Here is a 21,857-nt window from a genome sequence, read left to right as displayed (position 1 = left end):
CCGGCCCCGCGGCTGCCCAGCCTCGCTGGCAAATGCACCTTCTCTTGGGGCCCAAAAGAAAGCACAGAGCTGGCTAAGAGAAACCTACAGGGATTTTTATCTTGCTTTTCTTTAACTGCTCAACAACATGAATAAAAAGTTATCAAGACAAAAGAACATGAGTGGGAGATTCCTATGTCACCTTATTGCCACCACGGTGGGCTATGGTAGCATAAGATGCTTTATCGCTCCGGTAGTGGTACATGATGGAGAGGATGAGCAGGTGGATGATTGAAGACCTGAAAGCAAAATTCAGGCCATCGAAACAACGCAACTGCTTAAACCAGGTTCAGCTTACCCAATACACCCATCAGCCACAGACTGGGAGCACATCTATGAGCGTGTGCCACATGCTGGACCAAAGGAGCTCTACAAAACTTTTTCTCTCAAAATCAACCTTGTAAGTTAAAAAAAGCTTCAAAAGAATAATAAGCCGTCAATGCCACAGTCTGTTCTTTCTCTTACGAAGATACAGGCTTCTGCCAGTACAAAGGACCAGGGGAACAGGAGCACATTCCCCCTCCAAGACGTGACTCACGTCCCTGCCCAGACAGCCCCTTCTCCGATCCCATTCTCTGATCCCACCCAGCCCCTCGCAGCTCAGCTGGGCGGATGCTGGGCTCAGCCTTCAGCGCTTCCCAGCCAAGCGCATTCTGCGGGGGCTACAAGCTGATTCACTCGGCCTCCCAGGACTTCAGCTCGGAGTTAACATTTAATTAACTTGTTTCCTAGTAAATTCTGTCTCTACCAGCCCCATTTCCAGTGCCAGCAGCAGCCGCAGCTGCCCTCGCTGTGCTCCATGACCATCACTGGGATCAGAAGTCACTCCGTTCCTGGGCCATTACTCTCCGTTACTTACAGAGTAAGTTTAGCTTATTGCAAAAGAAAGAGGTGCCGCGTAGTGCCCAAAGGGACTGCTGTGGGACACAGCTTGTGCTTGGGCCAGGGAGAGGCTTTATTTATCTGTAGCGACCCTCACATAGTGAACTCTGGGTTACAAATGAGCTTTTATGCTTTTATTGGACTAACTTGGTTTCCTATCAGCACTGATGGGAGACGAGGGTTGCAAAAGGTTATCAGTGTTTTGCATCTTGCAAAACTGGAAAATATCAATTTCCTGCAAACATCAAGGCCTAGACTAAAAAAAGTTCACTCAAAAAACCTACACCATATAGCTTGTATGCACAGTTTTTACATATACACACAATAACTGCTGGCACAGAGCAGCCACTATCCAAAAGTCATGGTAACAGCATACCCAGATTATGCAACCATATTTTCATTCCTGTTTCTTGCCATACTTGTATGTGTTTTCTTTCATGTCTGTTTTTCCTCTTAGTGCTCCTATAGGTCTACAACTCACATCTGTCTCCAAAAATCCCCTTATTTCAGTTCTGCACTTATGGCATCAGCGGGCAAACCAGAATTTGTCATTATTACTGCAAACTAAAGTCAAGCTGGTAACCCTGAGCTCACAAGCTGGCTCCCCACTCCCATGAGAGAAATCACTGATGATGGTCAGACACCAAAATAAACAAAAAAGGCAACTCCATCAATAACCAGCAATTCCCTCGGAAATCCTAATACTGCACATTCTGCTGATGAAACACCTCCATTTCCATTTCATTTTTCTTTCCCTCTTTCCTTTTATTCCTCTTTCCACAGCTTGTTTGCACACTCCTTGTGTTTGTGACAATTTGGGTGATACCCAGGTGTGGAGCAAGATGGGCAGGTGCCCGGAAGCCCCTGGAAATGAAGCTGTTCCTGGCAGGCCTGGAGTTGGTCCCCTGAGACAATTCATTCTTAACAGCAGGAAGATTCAAGCAGCAGAAAGACCCAGAGTGATCAACTGTCCATCCAGCATGCAGTTATAAATATTTTCTGTTGAAAGAACATTTTTCCCAAATATAAAGATTTTTCCGGTGCTAGCGATGGTGGCAGAGAGACCTCCAGTGGCTGGGTGCAACATAAGCCATCCCCACCAGTTCACATCCCCACCGCCTCTCGGTGTCCCCCGGGGAGGCAGGCAGGAGGGTTTGGGGAGGATGAAGGCCAGCACAGCCTTTGGGGCTGGCGAGAACAGCCCCGCTAGGTAAGCTGGGGCAGGACATCACTGCCTCTCCTGGTGTCACACAGAGCTGTGACTATCCTCAGCGTCCAGACCTGTACTCTGAAGAGGGTGCGACTGCTTGGTGGGCTGCTTTGGCCAGTGGTAGAAATACAAAATGAGACAGACAGTTGCTCTGAGTTAAAAAGAAGTTTGGGTTTCTACCCCAAAAGATCGTTTACCTCTTTCCAAAGACAAATGTTTCAATTTCACCTAAGAACATATTTTTTTTATTGTTTTCCTTTTAAACTCAATTGAGCTAAACTTGGTTGCAAAATATTTTTAGGACTTTATAAAATATTGGTGGCTTGAAATTGTATTTGCAGTGGATAAATTATTCATGTAAAAAAACCCCAAAAACTCAGGAGTCTTATTTTCCTTATGAGAATGCACATGCGCTGGAGCATCACCCAACACTAAGGGGACAGATAAAGCCAGAGTATTAATAATGCAACGGCAAATTATATCAATAATAATAATAATTATAATTTTGGTGTTGCTCATGACCATGCACTGAAAGCTGACACAGCAGCAAGCCAAGCTATCCTCAGTCAAACCAAGACTGAAAACTCCACCTGCCTTGCGAACCAGCCAGGGAATCCGTGGTTTTCATCCCAGGAGCTGCTCCCACAGGCACAACCAGCAATGCAGCTGTGGGGTGGGCACTTTGCAGGTCCAGAGTGTCCTCTTTGCTGGACATGCACCTGCTGTGATTTTTCCACCCTTGAACAGCTATAGCTCAGCATTCACCACAGCAATCCATATAGACACATCAGGCTGATCGAGAGAAAATATCAACAAGCTGTAGCACAGATGTGCAAAAAGTAACGCTTACATAACGAAGAGGGGTTTTGTCATGCAGTGAAAAAGCAAAACATTTTGCTTTTCATTACCAGTAATGTTCTGCTTTGTTTTGAAGCTCCATCACAGAGCAGATTTCAGCAGAGGCCAATTCAGGAGTCCCTGCTCGAAGGCCAGTCCCACGCACCAGCACCCCGAGAGGGCTGGCCTCGCCGCAGGCTGCTGACCCCAGCTCCGCTGCGGGACTTCATCTCAGAGCACCGTGCCGACCATAAAAACTTGCAGTTGATCAGCTTTGTTTCTACTCCGCTGTCCCGCAGGGAGAGCTGCATTTTAATAAACATAATGATAGTTAGAAACAGACTTCCTCAAAGGGCTTCACAAACATAACTCAATCCTGGCATCACCAGGAGTCAGCAACAGCGGTGTTTGTACAGATGGGGGATGGCAGGCAGGGAGGTTAGGCGTGCTGCCTCTCCTCAGTGGGTCTCTGATTCGGGGCTCAGATCAGGCCTCGTCAGGGGACTCGTTAGCTCACATCCACCTGCTCCCACCACGCCACGAGGCCCCGCTCCAGCAGCCCGCAGGCCACCCCGGGCCACCTGGGGAGCACCGTTTTAAGCGACCGTGTGCTGCTTGGGCTGTTCCATTTGCTCTCCAAGCAGGTAGGAGAGCGGGCAGCAGCAGCAGCTCCTAAAGCCCCACCGCTCCCTCCATGACAACATGGCTCCTCCTTCTTCTGCCCCCAGCCCGGGCAGGGCCACGCTCCATGCGGGGTGAGCAGGGCTGGGGCACCCAAGCAATAAAAACAAAACGCACACCGGGGGCATGGGGTGCCGCTTCGGCAGAGAGCAGGGGGTCCTGGGGTGCCACTTCAGCGGAGAGCAGGGCATCCTGGGGTGCTGCTTCGACAGAGAGCAGGGCGTCCTGGGGCCCCGCAGGCAAAGCTGTGGCTGGGCGGTGGAACCCGGGGCCCCACGCCGGGGCCGGGCACTCGCCCAGGCGGCTCCTCTGGCAAGAGGTGAATGCGCGCCGGGCACGGGCAGCCCGCAGCGCTAGGACACTTGCGCGGCCGCGAACCGGCAATCTTTTCCTTGCAAAGCAGCGGCGCTGCGGCGGCGCCACCGCACGGAGCTAGCGTCCCGCCGCGGCAGCGCCTTGTGGTTCTCGGCGCCGCCTGTCCGACCCCGCAGCCCCTCCGCTCCCAAAACGCAGCCCCGGGCTGGTGCCTCGCTCCTCTACCTAACCGGAGCTCCCAGCACCCTGCGGGCTGGGGCCGCGGTGCCCAGCGAGAGGGGTCCCGCTGGCCCCGTCCCCTCCTAGCGTGTCCCCAGGCAGGGGTTTGCTCAGGTTTCTTCGCTTTAAGCGGGGAGGTAGCAGCCCTCCATCCCCATCTCCCCTGCCAGGCAGAGTCGTGCCCGCCACAACCCCCGCGCTGCTTTTCACTGCTGCTTTTTCCCCTCCGGATGGAAGGAGCCGTTGGGAAGGGACATGTCCGTGGCTGTAAAGAGGTGAGAAACACTGCCGTGCAGAAAGGGGGTTTCTGCAGGGTTTCCTCCCTCTTTTGCACAAGCATTTTCAGACAGAGCACCAGTGACAGCATAAGGGAACAGGATCTTCCCCGATGGACCACGAGGCTGCCCAACACAGCAAATCGCTCAGCGAGAAGCTCACCATTTCTTTTAAATCATTATCTGAAGTAAATGATAAGCTCGTGCTCTCAGCCAGCACACAAGTCACACACCAGTCTGCCTGTAACACAGAGGACTGATTATCGTCTAACCCATCTACTGTGGGGTTTTCAAGTTTTTCCTCTGGGCCATCTTACGTTCACACCATTAGATACAGTAATCCAGAAAATCAAGTAATAGAGAGAAAAAGTTACCAAAAAACCCAGTATTACTACTGCCTACCCCTGCCAATTGCCTGCCTAGGCAGGCAATCACAACACAAGCAGTCCCTCTTATAAAGCTCCAAAAATGGAAATTTACAGCAGACTTCTTGCTTGAATTTTCTCAGCAGAAAACTGTTCTTGATTAACAATTTTTATATTTGCTTAAGGAAATACTATTGACTGAAAAAAGCCAAAATTACTATTGGAAGAAAATTAATCTGTCTTATGTTCAGTGATGTACTTCAGCATCACCTGTGTCCTGGAATTCAGTCCTCCTAAAGATTTTCAGGATCTGTAGAGACATTTATAATGGACTTAAACACTTTGTTGTAAAGTCTTCTGAGAAAAATAACACATCTGTTTCTCTTAATTACCTTTTGCAGATGCTCTGGTATCTCCAGGTCCTGCTTACCTCCCATAAATCCATGGTCCACAGGCTGAGAAAGATTACTCTGTATGATTCTAACCACACAAAGAAAGAGGGTGAGTGGAATGACACTGTAAACTACTTTTTAGAAGAAATATTTAACGTTTGGGAAAGAAGTGACCTTTAGTTGTTTCTCTCTTGTCTGTGCTCCCATCTCACAATTACTTTGGTTACTTTACGACACTTAAACTCATTCAAATTTATTTATTTGAGGACACAGTTATCAAAATAGTGATCTCTGAAATAAAACCAACTAGAAATATAAATAACCATATTTGCAGAACCTAAGTAGTAATATTTCTCCATCCCTAAGCCTGCCCTCTTCTACCCAATCATGGATCTCTTCCTTCCCCTTAGTCGTACTTCATCTAGCCTTTTGATCACAGGACCAGATTTCTTAGATGTAGCTGCATAGGTCTTTAGCAAAGCTTTAAACATAGTTTCGGTATCTGGATGAGTGCTAAGGAAGGCTTTTTCCAGAACATACAAATCAACTCCTTTATCCTCCGGAAGACCTGAAATAAAACTGAGTCCAAAGTCTATCAGCACCAAGTCCAGCTTCTCTGTGGGTGGCCGCAGAAGTATATTGGAAGTTGTAAGATCCCCATGTATAAGATCTTCATCGTGCATTCTTGCTAACAGCTCGCCCATCTTCTCTGCTAAGGTAAGGAGGCTACTGGTATCATTTCCACTCTGTTGTACAGAATTAATATGATCTTGAACAGTAATTGAGCCTACAATATCTTCAAGATATATGGAGTTGGTGACATAATCCACGAAGTAGACCACTGGAGCTGAAATCCCTATTTAAAAGAGCAAAGGAAACGCTAGCAGTTAATTTACAGGGTTTTCCGACTTTTAACAACAAAACACAACCGATACAAGCCTTAAGCAGAAATGCCAATTGAGATCACCCCCGGCCACTGATAACCCATATCTAGGGATGGCCCCCGCCAGCCCCTGGTTTCCGACCCATGCTGCACTAGCCTCCAACCTTAAAACTAGTTGGCAGCTCGAGCTCGCTAAGAGGATCAGCCCCTTCTGGGGCGAGACTCCCCGGCAAAACACGCAGAGGGGCTTTCTGATTGAGGACAAGCTGCGTTTTAGGGGGGCACTCTGAAAAAGCACAGCGGGTCGCCCCGGGATGAGAAGAAACCACCTGCATCCTTCGGGACAAAGCAGGAAGGCCGTCAAGTGTCTGTTCCTTGCTCCGAGCGACGTGCAGAGCCGGGAGGGCTGCCGGTGAGCGCGGAGGCACCCGGGGCCCAGGGGTGTCCGTCCTACCAGCGCTGCCTCGCCTCACGCCGCCCCGGCCCGCCCTGCCCCGGCCCCGCCGCCCCCGGGCCCACCTGCCCGCCGGCACCGCAGCAGCGACCGCGCCTCCTGCGCCGTGCGCCGCCGGCTCAGCCGCTCCTCCAGCGCCGGGTGGCGGTACCGCTTCGGGATGCGGAGCTTGGCCACCGCCGCCCGCCCGAGGAAGAGCCCCCGGTAAACGCGTGCCTCGGCGCCCTGCTGCACCAGCTGCAGCCCCGGCAGCGGCGGCGGCGGCGCCTCGGCCTCGTCCGCGGCCGCGGCCCCCGCCTCGTCCACCGCAGGGGCCTCGGCCCCCGCCTCGTCCACCGCAGGACCCGCGGCCGCGGCCGCGGCCCCGGCCTCGTCCACCGCAGGGCCCGCGGCCCCAGCCATGCCAGAGCACAGGCCGCCCGCCTCCGTTTCTGCCGCCGCCATCACAAGGAGGCGCCGCTACAGAGCGCATGCGCGTCGCCCCTCCGCTTCGGCAATCTTCGGTAGCCCCTGCCGGAAACCTACGAACTGCCCGAGCTCCACCCCCACCCCCCCGCTTGTACCGCTCCCTGGCCCCCTCGCTATAGCGCGCCCGGCGCCCCACACCTCCTCGTTCTTGTTGTTCCCGGTGCTGCCCCTTCCAAAACCCTTCTTTGTGCTTCCCCCATAAGTCCTGCTGCCCTCTGCCTACCTCTGCTGTGGGGTACCAAGTAGCTGCAGGATGGTAGGACTTGTGCCAGAGCCTTCCCCGGCCAGGGCATTTTTCTGTGTTTCTGCCAGTGCAAGAGTGAGACCCGCAGCTGTCCCAGGGCCTGCAAGCAAGCTGCTGGATGTGCATCTTCCCAAGGCCGCAAGTGGGGTCTTCTGGTCCCCCACAAGGTGCTGCCAGCACCATCTCAGAGCTGCCTGGCAGGGCATTGCCCCTGGGACAGCATCCCTGGAGCATCACCACCAGGATGCTCCACCACCCCCAGGGCATCACCACCAGGATGCTCCAGCATCCCTGGAGCATCACCACCAGGATGCTCCACCACCCCCAGGGCATCACCACCAGGATGCTCCAGCATCCCTGGAGCATCACCACCAGGATGCTCCACCACCCCCAGGGCATCACCACCAGGATGCTCCAGCATCCCTGGAGCATCACCACCAGGATGCTCCACCACCCCCAGGGCATCACCACCAGGGCAGCACCACTGGCTCTTGGCGCTTCGTGTGCCAAAAGCCTTCGCTGGAGCCCATGCAGATCCACTGCAGCTGCCCAGTTTGTGGCTGGGGAGGAGAAGGGGTTTGCTGGTAGGCCACAGGTGATCGCCAGCCTGCAACAGGGCATGGTGTGACCTTGGGTCCCCGCGCTGGGCAGCACCAAAGCTTCTGCCCCAGGTGCTGGCATAGGCCACTCATGCGGTGAGTCGGGTGACTCCCCATTTCTCCAGCAGCTGAGCCCCACATCTCCGCGTTAGTAAAAGATGGATAAACCTCATCATGTTGCAAGCAGTATTTGGGGTTTTATGGCAGACTGAAAACCCACTACTCTACTGGGTGATCTGCACACACTGCAATTTATGTTCCTCAGAAGATATATACAAGAGACTTCAGCCCAGTCCGTGTAAATATGTTTTCAATTGTTGCCTTTGGAGGTGCCACAAGTCCGTTTTGTCCTTGTTTTCTCATCCCCAACATTTGTTTCCTTTTCAGAACATTTATATTTTATTAACACATTCCGTACAGCTTACTTGTCATTACACGGTGGGATCATGCCCGGCAAATATTTATCTTGCTTCAGTAACAACTTTTAAACAACCTTCCCAAGTTTTCAATGATACGGGTAATCCATCCCACAATTCTGCCCACTTGTGGCATCCTCCTTCAGCTGCCCTCACCGTGGCAGGGCTGCAGGAGCCTGACAGCTTGGCCAGGGAAAGAAATGCATTCCTGGGCTCTGTTGCTGGAATTTGCAAATGCCACGAACAAGCAAATAAATGAAGAGGTTTACCCCGTGTTGTGGACAGATTTTATCTAAGCATCTGTGCACAGCCCCCGCAGACATACATATATGACCTATAAGCAAGTGCACACAGATGCCATCAGTTCATTATTCTCGTAAATATGATGGTCTTCTCTCATGCTGGCCAAAAACATCCTCCAGAGCTTTCAAAATATGAAAGAAAATATTTTTGCTTTATTTTTCCCATTATTTTATTTATTTAAATTTTATCTTTCCTGTGATTTCACTTATTCTTTTCTCTTTGAATGCAATAAACAGTTGACATAGCCCTTGGAAACCATCTGGAGCCTTTTACAATATTTATGGTATCACCCAGTATTTTTATTGGAATATTGAATCACCCCAGAGAACTGCACTAAAGCCACAGACTCTCTGGTAAATTGTTTAATTATGTAACTTTGTTCTCCTGGTGACAAGCATTTATAAACTCTCCTTTTACAAACAATGTAATAGAGTTAGAAATTGCAGCACAGCAAACCAAGCTAGTGGAAACCAAGGCAGATCCCATGGGCTGCTCCCCGCTGTCCTGCCGATCCCTTGGCATCAGGCAGGCTGCAACACTGCGGGCAGCTCTCCCCTCACCCACCCACCCCAGCTTATTTAAGGATGGAGGCTGCCATCCTCAGAGGTGGACAGACTGGAAAAGAGCTGAATTTGGGCTACATCAGGGCTCAGGTGGCTCCTCGCACCCAGCTAAGACACCTGTAGGCTCTAAGGTTGCGTCCTCAACCTGCAAAGGGTGGGCACAGGGATAAACCGTCCTGTGTGCGAATTCACAGCTCTGACTCCCATCGCAGCTCAGAATTATGGATCTTGGCCAGTTCCCCCAGCAAGAGGATGCTACGGGCAGGGCAGGCTGTAGGGACCGGCCACCCATCAGAGGGGCGCAGGGACGCACGGGAGCGCCCTGGGTTGCTGCAGGCTGCTATGCTGGAGGCACCCCTAAAATGTGCAGGAAACAGGACACATAGGGCGACCACCAGTACTGACTGGCATTGCCAGTGAACCTCCCCAGGGTTAGGATAACATGAAAGAAAATGCATGCAGCCTGGCGTCATAAGGAGAAAGTTCTGTGGGCTGTAAACGAGCACGCAATAAATGCAGGTGCCTGGCGAGCTGGCTCCATCCCAGCCAGCTGTAACACTGGCGCCTGCTCATGGATTATAATTTTCACCAATAACTGAATTGAGCTTGGCCAGTTTGGTCCCCTGAATCTCTTCCTAAGGGTCAATCACCATTAGAGAAAATGTGCTCTAGTGTATGATGAGTATTGCGGAACACTGTGTCTTCCTTTTTCCAGAATGAACTTCTTTCTCCTCTTGTATTTATATTTTAATTTGTGATTTTAAAGCCTCTTTTAGCTGCTCCAGCCCAGAGGTAGAGAGTAACATTTTCAGTAATCACAGCCGCGTTGTGTTACCAAACACAGGCTGCCGTTTCAAACGCTGAGCTCTTCAGGAAGCACATTCCTGCGGCTCAGCCTGGAGATGTGTTGTTCGGCTGTGAAGCAGGAACGCGCCCTCGCACCCCGCAAGTTCAGCAGCCAAGAGCAGGATAAGGATCAGATGGGGAAATGGCACTGCCAAGACACACGGTCTCGAGAGGAGGAAAAAAGCATTGCAGAAGGGAGCAAGGCTAGAAACATGCCAGCAGAGATGAAGCATGAGCCAGTCCCGATGGATCCAACCCCTCCAGACCTTCTCATGTGGAGCTTAGGGACAAACCTCCTGACTTCAACAGACCCAGAATACTCATTAACTACAAATGGCATGTTAAGAAAGATGCACTTTTAAAACTGCAAAGGAAAAAGAAAAAGAAAAAAAGAAAACCGCAAAGGAAGAATTATCCCTGCTGTACATCACAGCAGGTTTTCACATTTTTTTCAGAGGACCGTTACCCCCAGTCACGCACAGCGCCAGCGCGGGGGCTGCGTTTCTGTACATACTGATGTCATCTTTTTGGCTGCCTTTTGTAAACATACCATAAAGCTCTGCTTATACACCCCAGGACCTCGCCTCCTTGCTGTCTGTGCTAATAATGTTTATTGCCCTGCCAGGGAACAGGAAGCCTCCAGAAAATGGCAGGGTGGCAGGTAAACGAATGCTGAGTGGCCATGGAGAAAAATATCATTTCTTCTTTCTCACACTGAAATCATTTGAGAAGGAAGGAATTGTTGAGGTGAATTGCAGATCATGTAGCCAAGAGTGGGTTTGCCCAGCGGCTGCTGAGGACTGTAGCTCACCTCCACTTCTCTGCCTGGCATGGTGGGGAATCTTGCGTGGGTGACGTCTCCCCCAGTTCATAACACAACGCATCCAAAATGTATAGGCTTCAGCTCTGGGGAGAAGCTGCAGGGGCCAAAGATCGCAGGCAAGATCACACTGTACCCTCAGCATACCCCTGTATTCCCAAGACTTGGATTATGAGCCCAGACACAGAGCTGTAGTGCCCGCTGCCCACCATGAACTGGCCTCATATGCAGGGTCTTGGGGAAGAGAGAAAATTGCAGTCATTTCTTCCTCTGAGTGTCATGAGAGCTAGTCGTGATTTCAGAGCTATTTCAACTACTGTAATATGAATTGCAAATCCTATTGAAAAGCTCCTTCCGTGAGCACCGTTGGTTTCTGTTGGCTGGTGTCAGTGTTTGAAGCCATTCTTCACTGCGTGTGTGAACCCTGTGCAGCTGTCAGTTTGTATCAGATGCAAGGTTTTAGAAGAGGTATTTTTACATACCGTATTTCCATTGAAATTAGAGCTTATGAATGGGAAGCATTTATTTAATCTATAAACCAGGTAGATGATTTGAAACACTTTTAATATTCACTATGACTCTGAGAAGAAAGAAAACCAAAACCTTTGATCAACTGCTGCCCATATTGCAGGCCAAATACCCAACAGACTAAGGCTGAAAGAATAGGCATGATCCGGTCTTGCCCATCTCAAGCATTCAAAACTATGAGTTGGAGCAAAAAAACAGTTGGCACCACTGGTCTGCAGAGCAGAGACCTGACATATATCCCCCTACTTAGAAGAATAATGATTCTTTAAATATTTCTCTTGAATGGTCCATTAAGTTAACATGTGGAATGACTGAAAAAGCTCTTTCAAAAAAATATCACGTGTTCCTCAGTCTTCACCCAACCTGTTTACTTTTACCTGTGTCAGACAGGTGTGCCTGCACCACAGGCACGATGGGCACTGCTGCAGACCTTCCCCAACTCGACCCTGTACTGTAGCAAAGAGCTTTACCAGCACAGGCTCCACAGAGCGCTGGGCTGGAGCTTGTGTTGTTATAACCGTGTGATTAAATGAAATATTACCTGCAGTCACATACCAGCTCACGATGCAGGTTTATGGTCATTTGCCCTTGCCCTTCAGCGGCAGACCCCGTGGCATGGCTCTGGGAAGGCCGTGCAAGCGCACCCCCGAGCTTGTGACAGCACATCTTCCCCGCGCTGGTCCCCACACCAGCTGGGGTACGGCAAACTTCTGAACGTCGCATGTACTTCACCACAGCACAACACGCCCAGCAACTGCAGTTTGCGTGAACAGCACCGAGGGAGAACGCTTACATTGTGCTAAAGTGTTTTTAAAGCACTTCTAGGCATATCAAGTTTTGTAAAATCCTTGTTTTACAAATTGGACTTTGGGATGCATGAATTTAGCCTCAAAGCCAGAAAAAAAATCTTGCACCCAAGTGCAAGTCCCAGCGTCCTTTATGCAGTAGCTAGCAGGAAGGTTTCTGTTTCACTCAGCAGAAAAAGAATGTTAATTGCGAGGGAAGTTGAATACTGAAATGCTTTGCCTAATGAAGCATTGTGCAGCGGGCAGGAGATAAGCTCCAGAGACTGATCCTTTCTTTCCCACAGCAGAGAAAGGTAAGAGTGCAAACTCAGTCATGCTGCTCTTTTTTTTTTTTCTTTTTAGCTTTGAAATGGTCACTCCATTCCTAGCAGGCTTTCTTTGGCTTTCCAGCCGAGCTACCTAAAAACTATAATAAACAGTCAATCTCTTGTGGGCTTTGTAGAGGCTTTCTAGTCTATAAGAGTGAAGCTCTGCATTAGGGAGGGTCAGCAGTCAGTGAGGAGAGGAGATTCCTATTCCTGCTCAAGTGAGACAGACTGGGGACAGAGCTGTCATTCCAGCGACCAAAGCTAGACCCTGCCACATCCTCCTTTCTAGACCAATTAGCAATATACCCCCGGTAACATGTCCCCGGCCACCCTGCGCCGGCAAACCCGGGCTGCACGGAGCCCAGCCCCGGGTTACGGTGCGGCGGGCGGGAGCGACTCATTCATCACCCCGGGGCGAGGCTCCTTCTCCCCGGCCCTTTGCGCCAGCTCCCCGGGGCGGTCGGTGCCCTCCCGCAGGCGGCCGGGCGGCCGGCGCCCCGAGCAGCACAACCTAGCGAGGGCGGCGGGCCCGGGGGACACCCCCCCCCCCCCCCCCGTCCTTCCCCGGCTCCCCGAGGGGCGGGCAGGGCGACTACAAGCCCCAGGCTGCCCGGCCGGGAGGCAGGGCGGGAGCGACGTGGCGCTGCGCGGCCCCGCTCCGGCCGCCGGACCCCCATCCGCTCCGCCCCGATCCGCGCCCGCCGCCGCGGAGCGCCGGGGGCTCTGCCCCGCCGCGCCATGGGTGAGTGCCGGCAGGGCCGGGCCGGGGGGGGGTCCGGGGAGGGGAGGGGGGGGGCGGCGGCCGCCCCCACGTCCCGGCGGAAGGGACGGGGCAGCCGGGCTGGGAACGGGCGCGTCCTGGCCCGGGAAAAAGTTTCCTTAAAAAAAAAAAAAAAAAAAAAAAAAGTTTTCAACTTTTCCTAAAGGCTGAGACTGCATCTCCCCCCGCCCCCAGCCCCCTTTCGTTCGATTTTTTTTTTTTCCCCGCACTTTCAGCAGACGTAAAGAGACAAGTATTTTCCCGTGACCCAGCCCTGGGGCCGTCCCAGCCCGGGAGCGTAGCCGGGGAAGAGAGGGCTGCGTGCGGGGGCAGAGGCGCGGAGTGTGCGGGGAGCACCTCGGTCTCGCTAGAGTGGTATTGGTGTGTGCAGAGAGGGACCTCAGCAGTTCAGAAGTCAGGCCAGTCTCAGCCGGGTCAGCAGCACTGGTTACTGCCCAGTCCTGGAGCACGGCCCTCCGACCAGAGTTTGCCCTAGGCAGGGAATCGCCCGGCACAGCTCCTTGGGAGATCCACCAGACTTTCTGTCCTTAGGTGAAGATCGGAAGGGTCCTCGAGTTCGCCAGCTACATCAGAATTTGATTTCAATCAAAGTTCATAAACTGTTACTGCTCATTAAGTTAACAAGAAATACAGCAAAATCTGATGGAATCAGCCTTGGCATTTATAGCGGGGCTGCCTGTATCTAATTGAGTCTGTGGCTTGAAACTAATGGCATGCCCACTTTATGCAAAGCCTTTTGTTCTCAGTGAGCAAATATTTTTTCTAATTATCTGCATAACATGTGTAAAAGGAGTGATAAAGGCAGTGCAGGTAATCATACAGAGCATGGTGGGAGGGACTGGCCTGTAGCATAAGTAACAGAAATGAAACACCGAGAGTTACAGAATAAATACAAATACAAATAATAGCCATCACTGAGAAATAACCTTTATTGCTAGCTGTAATTAAAGGCTGAATAGAGACACTTCCTATTAAACACAGCTTGTGAGGGGAAAAAAGCCCTTAGGCAGGGTGAGGAAAGTTTTCCATGGTCTGGTGGTTGTGTCCACATTTTTTCCACATACAGTCTACCAAAACTGTGAGTATTTCTAATTAAATAAAGCCAGTGTGAGAATACAGATAATATTATATGCTGGAAACCAGCATAAACCTCTAAGCTAATGCACTTTACCTGTGCCTTCAAAATTGTAATGGGTGGAGGGGCCACTGTCACTGCTGTTCCCAGAGGTCCCTACATCAGCGCTGGCTCCCATACCATGTGCAATCCCCCCTGCGGCAACATGACTAATGGTTCACACGTGGTCACCCTTTCATCCTCTCCCCAGAGCGAGAAGCATCTGCAGCAAGCACCTTGGTTTTGTAGGGTTGTTCGGGGTGGGTTTGTTTGGGTTTGGGTTGCTTTTGCTGGGTTTTTTTCTTATTTTAGCTAAACTTACGTACTTACTAAACTTGCATGCTCAGCTGTATGGGAAGGACAAGGTCAAAGAATTGCTTCTTGTATTTGGGGCAGGCAGGAGTGAGCTTTTCCGCTCATGATGAAGTTTGTCCTATAGTCCTGGACCAGCCTGAGAAGGTCATGCCTGGCTTGGGGATCCTGGCGCTGGGTGGTATAGAAGGAGAGATGAAGAAATCAGGACCACCCCCATGAAGTCATGCTGAGAGTGCAAGATTAACTAGGAGAAATAAACTTTTGCGAGCAGTGTTTTTAACAACAAGGTAGGGAGTGAGAACGCAGAGACTGCAGTGAGAGCTGATGGTGCCCCATGCACTGAAACATGAAAATGATAATGCAGAACAATTCAGAAGCAGAAAGCAGAAGCTGCGTTTCCTGCCCAGGACAGGTTTTGTAATTAGAATCAAGGGAGACCACGGAGGATCCCCCCCATGCAACTCCAGGCACTATAAATCACTGTCCTCCACTTAAATGCAAGTCTTAACTTTGTTAACAAAGTCCTGTTTTCACAGTTCTGCACCCCAAATGAGTGTCCCTACAGTTAGTAGAAGGGTGTGCAAGCCTGATAGGTTGTGTGACTATCTGCAAGTGCCTCTCTACACATGACCTAGTGACCTATGGGGAAATTCATCATTGTCGACGCTTTGGCTTTGTAGATGGAAAACTTTGGGTGTCCTGGGAGAGCTTTTTCCAGCTTGTGCATGCTGATAGCTTGCTTAGTAGCGCCAGAAAACTGAACCTAGCATTGCTTGCTTGTTTTCCAGGTCGTGCACTGCTGGTCCTCCTCTTATCTGCAACTGTGTCTCTCCTGGGCGGGCTGATATTTGGATACGAGCTGGGGATTATCTCCGGCGCACTGCTGCAGTTGCAGATAGACTTTCACCTCAGCTGCTTCAAGCAAGAAGTTCTTGTGAGCGCCCTCCTTATCGGAGCTCTCCTCGCCTCTCTGGTTGGAGGGATCCTCATTGACCGCCATGGACGGAGGAGAGCAATCCTTGTCAGCAACTTGGTCCTGTTGGTTGGCAGCCTTATTCTCACACTGGCGAGGTCATTTATTGGGCTGGTCATTGGGCGCATGACCGTGGGCTTTGCCATCTCTGTCTCATCCATGGCCTGCTGCATCTACGTCTCAGAAATGGTGGCTGCTCATCAGCGAGGGCTGCTGGTGTCTCTCTACGAAGTAGGCATCACCATAGGCATCCTACTGTCCTATGCGCTGAATTACATCTTTGCGGACGTGGATGAGGGATGGAGGTACATGTTTGGACTGGCCATTGCCCCGACGGCCATGCAGTTCCTCAGCATCCTCTTTCTCCCAGTGAACCCAGTTAAATTAAGCTCATGGGACTCAGACTGCCAGAAGGGTCTTATTCAATTACAGGACACTGAGGACAGAGCAGCAGCAAAGCGGGAGCCCTATAAGGAGAAGCATTACTCATTTCTTGACCTTTTCAGGACCAGAGACAACATGAGAAGGCGGACTCTGGTGGGCCTAGGACTGGTGCTCTTCCAGCAGTTCACTGGGCAGCCCAATGTGCTGGGCTATGCCTCCAAAATCTTCCACTCGGTGGGGTTCCAGAGCAACTCCTCGGCGATCCTGGCCTCTGTCGGGCTGGGGGCGATAAAGGTGGTGGCCACGCTCATTGCGATGGCCTTTGCAGACAAGGCTGGCAGGAGGATGCTACTCATGGCTGGCTGCGTGGTGATGGCCATCTCTGTCACCACCATTGGCCTCACCAGCCGCATTGCTCCACTGGCCATGGCCAGGGACTGCAAAGCAGCCACAGACCCCAATGCATCCCACAGCCTCACCCAGCACCCCCTGACGCCCCTATCGTCCCACCCTACTGTGTCACCCATCCTGCCAGCATTAGGTGCTGGCAAAAGTCAGGCAGGCCCTGGGTTTGCTGCCACGAGGAGCCTTACCAAAGCTTTTGCCAATACTCAAAGCAGAGAGGTTGTTCCCGATTCTTTCCTCGCTCAGAAAAGGGGCTTGGTAGGTCAGGCCAAAGAAGAGACAGTGGGAAGCGCTGGCCCTCCTTTCGGTGGTGCTCCCTGGGCAGAACATATGGTTTTAAATTGGATTACGCTGCTGAGCATGATGGCTTTCGTGAGCGCCTTCTCAGTTGGATTTGGACCAAGTAAGTATGGTGTTTATATATCCTTGCACTAACCCAGAGAATAAAACTTGGGCTGATCTTTATGGTCTGCTTGAAACATTCATTACTTATCTGCTTTACCAAGCAGCTCAGTGTCTGGGAACTGGAAATTTATCCCCTTCAGCCCACTGAATAATTTTCTAGCATTGCAGCTCTGTCAGCTGTAGGGCTGGTACAGCACTAGAATAACTTTCTCTTCTATGCTATCGCTACCCTTGTAATGTTTTTTTTCTGTCAAGCTCATTGCAAAATCAGAGCATCCCACAAGCACTACCTAATCTTCCTAGCACCCTGATAGGAAGGAAAATAGAGGGCTAAGGACAAAGGGCCTTAGGGGTTTCTGCTGTGTGATAAAGAAAGTCAGTGGCAGAACTGGAAGTGGAACCTCCTCGGAAGTTTCTCAATATCAGTTGGTCTTTTTCTGAAATCATCATTTATAGAGATTAGTTCGTGCTTCCATGTGAGCTCTAGTGTTTTCTGGCACTTATTGCTTTAAATGCTTTGATGGGCGAAAACAGCACCTAACTCAAGGAAAAACAGAAGTGCACAGCAAGTCTCATGGGTTTGACAGTGACCTTGTAAGTTATTTCAAGCAAAATAACCCTGGGATAGGAGAGACTACTTTAAGATATATATTGGTTTAGCTCTGATTTTAGCCCAAATGCAACATTGTCTCCCTAATCCTACCCCTTTCTCATTTCTTTACAAAGAGCATGTCCTGACAGCAGGTATGCCAGATCTTTTCCATCCCCCCTGAATGGAATGACCGACTCCCCTGCTTTCTTCTTTGCTCCCTGGACCTGTTCATTGGTATTTCGCTCCTCCGTGGAGTGCTGAACGTGGGAGTTTTGAAGTGTTCTGCTGTGACCTGAGTCTGAGACCAATGAATGCTTGACACCACCAGCAGTGGGTGCTCGGTGAAGCCAGAGTTTAAAACCCCTGCTGAAATCTCCCTTGCTCATTTCCCAAACAAATTGCTTAACCCCTACACTGTCTTTCTGTTCTCTCTAATCCGTGCAGTGACCTGGCTGGTCCTCAGTGAGATCTACCCCGCTGGGATAAGAGGAAGAGCCTTTGCCTTCTGTAACAGCTTTAACTGGGCTGCCAACTTACTAATCAGCCTCTCCTTCCTGGACCTGATTGGTAAGTGGCCATCCCCCATCCATCCCTCCATCTCCCACAGCTGGTTAGGGAAGGTGGCTGCCACAAGCCATTTGGAGATTAAGTGGCATTTTGAACCCTGGGCACTTGATGCGGGAGTAGGTGTGACCCTGATGCCTCTGAGAGCAGAAAAACCAGGCACCAGCAACACTGGTCTGAGCCTCTCCACCACCCATTTCACAAAAATCATCCCATCGTCCGATGGGCTGTACTCCAGTACTGCAGTATCAGGAAACCATGGAGTTTGCAGCTTCCGTGCTGGTAGCTTTATGACATTTCTTTCTAGCATAGCTCTTGACTGAGGCACTCAGTGGGCACTGCTGGGCCCTGGAGCTCGGCTGCCTTCTTTCCTCTGTGGTGCTGCTGGCAAAGCCTGGCGTGAACCATCCTTCTCCCTTGCCGATTCCCAGTCCAGACCTTGCAGATAAGGAGCTTCCCTGCCCTTTTGAGGGCTTCTTAAAATAAGAAGCCCCTGTCAGGCACCACTGACCACCTCACAGTAAGCAACCAGCTTCCTTTGTATCCCATGATGTGACCTCCCTCCAATGGACCCTTCATGCACTTGGATCTCTCTGCAGATGCCATTGGTTTCTCTTGGATGTTCCTCCTCTACGGACTGATGGGAGTGATGGCTGTTATATTCATTTACCTTTTTGTTCCGGAAACGAAAGGACAGTCCTTAGAGGAGATAGACCAGCAGTTCTCCAGGAAACGGTATGTGCGCTGTTGTACCAGTGTGAGTGCTGGCTTTGGATGCTTCCCACCAGCAGTCCCTGGGGTCTGTGGCACTGGGCAGCTCAGGGCTGTTGCAAAATCTGGTCAGCACTGCTGAGAATATCTGAGATTTGTGCAGGCCTGTGGGACGGGGTGTGAGAGCTGCAGTGTGGTTCATCAGCAGGTCACTGCCCTGAGCCTTGCGGCTGTGCTGCTGAAGGGCACTAGTGACACTAGGGAGGAAGAGGGCTAAAAATCAGGGCTTGTGGGTGAGGGGAGGAGAGCAGGACTAGAGCATGGCACAGGCAGGTCAGGACAGTGAGGTCCTTAGAGTAATCCTGGACTGATCCTTCTCCTCTGGGGCAGGGACATCTCCTGGTGTAACACATGCCATCTCACCTGGTAGTTTCCATGCAAAGCCTGTAATAGGCTAGGGAAGATCAAGAGGTGTTTGTGCAATTCTGGTTGTGAAGGAGGTGGCAGGGCAAGCATTGCCGGAGCAGGGGGAGGTTGTGCAAGCCACACATCCACGATGTCCAGAGGAGGGAGCATACACCCCATGGGGTGGTGGCCGGGAGGCGTAACTGCTGTAAACCCCTGCCTGGCTCCTGGCTCCCTGCGAGCAGCAGCTGCCGCAGCTGACCTTCGCCATTGCCCCGCAGGGTGTGGGAAGGAAACGTGTTTAAGCAGAGATGTGGAAGAGGAGTGAGCTACACACACGCGCAGTATCGGAGAGTGGAGCACGCCAGCAGCACATGAAACCAATGACGTGCCTTCAGCATCGCCCTGAAGAGAGGAACAGGCTGTGCTATCCTGACAGTTCTTTTCCGTGGCCTTTAACTGGTGACCTCTGCTCCGAGACAGTTCTCCCTGCAGTGCCTTAGATCTTGGGACATGCCGATAGCTGTCCTTTGGGTCCTTGGAGGATTGTAGGTCCCAGGCAGGGAACATGTCATTCCTTTGATATCTTTTTTTTTTTCATGGTTTGTATCTCCTGTCGTGTAAGAGATTAATGGTTTTGTACACAGGAATTAAAGCACAACTTTTGCTGACAATGCTCTCCATCCGTGCAGTTCATTTGTGAGCAAGGTGTATTATTTTCCAGTTCTTCAAAATACTTGATGCTTTACAGAGGGCACAGTACTGCAGGAGGAACGTGTCAAACACTCAGCAGCATACATTAATATTGTTACCCTCTATAATGTCTATGTGGGAGCCTGGAGTCTGAGATGGGAGCTAATGCAGATAAACACTGTTTTAGTGGAGGCAGAATGAGTGCTGGCTCACTCACTGTTTCCCAAAGGGTCAAGGTCCAGCAGCTCACCCACCTGAATGCCCAAGGTCCATGCCTACTCAAGTGTGGAAGTACATCTCATGTGCATGTTTGGCTGCTTTCTTTTGTACGTAGAGCCTGGTTTGCATTCACGATCAGGGTTTGCATGTACAAAAATGCATGCGATATTCTGGAACCTTTGACAAGTTTTCCACCTCTTACAATTGTACATTCTTTAATTCACCCCTCCTCCCGACACATATACATTAAAAAAACCCACCCTACTAATACCACACTCACTCCCAAAACCTCGTGAAGGAGGAGCTGGTATCCTGCTGAACAGCCAGCCTTGCCTTTTTTGAGCCCACAAAGCAACCAAGTCCCAAAGCTTAGGATTTTCTGTTGAAAATGCAGCTCCTTGGGGACCAGTTACTGCTACACTGGGCCACTGGGTTGGCACTACAGGCTGTCATGGTTTAACCCCAGCCAGCAGCGAAGCACCACGCAGCTGCTCACTCACTCCCCCCCACCCAGTGGGATGGGGGAGAAAGTCGGGAAAAGAAGTAAAACTCGTGGGTTGAGATAAGAACAGTTTAATAGAACAGAGAAGAAGAAACTAATAATGATAATGATAACACTAATAAAATGACAACAGCAATAATAAAAGGATTGGAATGTACAAATGATGCACAGTGCAATTGCTCACCACCCACCGACTGGCACCCAGCTAGTCCCCCAGCGGCGATTCCCCGCCCCCACCCCCCAGTTCCTATACTAGATGGGACGTCACATGGTGTGGAATACCCCGTTGGCCACTTTGGGTCAGCTGCGCTGGCTGTGTCCTGTGCCAACTTCTTGTGCCCCTCCAGCTTTCTCGCTGGCTGGAGAGGAGAGGCTGAAAAATCCTTGACTTTAGTCTAAACATTACTTAGCAACAACTGAAAACATCAGTGTGTTATCAGCATTCTTCACATACTGAACTCAAAACATAGCACCGTACCAGCTACTAGGAAGAGAGTTAACTCTATCCCAGCTGAAACCAGGACACAGGGACAAACACCCAGGATGTGGCCACGTCACCCAAACCCCCATCTCAAAAAGACACCACAAAAACACTGGAAAATGACCTGTCCCTGGCTGTAATTCAGTCCGTGGCTGTCAGGTATCTGCCTGAATCACTTTCAGGATGTGCTTTTCTCTTCCCACTGAGCAACGGGGGTCACCCACAGCCTTCCTCACCCACCTCTGCATCTGCCTCCCCGCCGCACGTCTGCTGCAGCTGGAACTCGGTGTTTCTGAAATCCCTCATGTGCTGCAGGTGCTGTCAATTCAAGGCACACAAGGACACCTGTAAAAGAGAAAACGGATGCTCTCTTCCTGCAAAAAAGCCTGTGAATACTAAGCTGTATCAGGAGTGACTCTGATTTACTGGGGAAAAAAGCATCAGTGCCGTCCTAGGAGTTAAAGTCAGCCTCCAGACTGCGGCCGTTTATGACAGGGTCGTATATTCACCAGGGGATCCCTGGCCAAGAGGGATGGGGGGGCAGAGGGGGGATGCTTGCGTGCACCCCCATCTATATTTGCGTGGAGGGAGGGTACCGCGGAGAGGCAGCAGAGCTCACGAGCGGTTTTTCTTTACGGGCCGTGACCATTCGCCGGGCCGGGGGGCACCCAGCCCCCTGCCCCGCCCGGGCAGCCCCCGGCAGGGGGCCGGGACACCGCTGCCGCCCCCCCCGCCGGCCGGCCGGCAGCGGGCGGAGGGTGCAGCGCGCCCGGTCTGCCGCGAGGGGACACCCCGGCACCGTCCCTTCCCCGGCCCTGCAACGGGGAGCTCGGCTCCGGCCCCTTCCCGCCCGTCCGGCC

The 21,857-nt window shown here is 51.3% G+C and overlaps 2 protein-coding genes across 3 annotated transcripts; one reads left to right on the top strand and one right to left on the bottom strand.

Annotated features, from left to right (window-relative positions):
* Positions 1–5,452: 5,452 nt before the first annotated feature.
* TP53RK (TP53 regulating kinase) lies at positions 5,453–7,022 on the bottom strand. Its single transcript, XM_030010487.2, has 2 exons — positions 6,618–7,022; positions 5,453–6,071 (listed from the first exon to the last, which is right to left on the bottom strand). The coding sequence occupies exons 1-2, from the start codon at positions 6,994–6,996 to the stop codon at positions 5,593–5,595; spliced, it is 858 nt and encodes a 285-aa protein (XP_029866347.1). The 5' UTR covers positions 6,997–7,022; the 3' UTR covers positions 5,453–5,592.
* A 5,248-nt stretch (positions 7,023–12,270) lies between these two features.
* SLC2A10 (solute carrier family 2 member 10) lies at positions 12,271–19,776 on the top strand. Of its 2 annotated transcripts, none has more exons than XM_030010441.2 (5): positions 12,271–12,438; positions 15,452–16,828; positions 17,867–17,989; positions 18,586–18,721; positions 19,384–19,776. In XM_030010441.2, the coding sequence occupies exons 2-5, from the start codon at positions 15,763–15,765 to the stop codon at positions 19,478–19,480; spliced, it is 1,422 nt and encodes a 473-aa protein (XP_029866301.1). In that variant the 5' UTR covers positions 12,271–12,438; positions 15,452–15,762; the 3' UTR covers positions 19,481–19,776. The 2 variants fall into 2 exon arrangements, with proteins under 2 accessions (XP_029866301.1, XP_029866300.1); XM_030010440.2 differs by lacking the exon at positions 12,271–12,438 and adding an exon at positions 13,031–13,195.
* The last annotated feature ends 2,081 nt before the right edge of the window (positions 19,777–21,857 follow it).

This window comes from Aquila chrysaetos, chromosome 3 (genome assembly GCF_900496995.4).
Source record: "Aquila chrysaetos chrysaetos chromosome 3, bAquChr1.4, whole genome shotgun sequence".
Classification (NCBI taxonomy): Eukaryota; Metazoa; Chordata; class Aves; order Accipitriformes; family Accipitridae; genus Aquila; species Aquila chrysaetos.
Note: the sequence above shows the minus strand (reverse complement) of the source record. Positions and strands in the feature narration are given on the sequence as shown.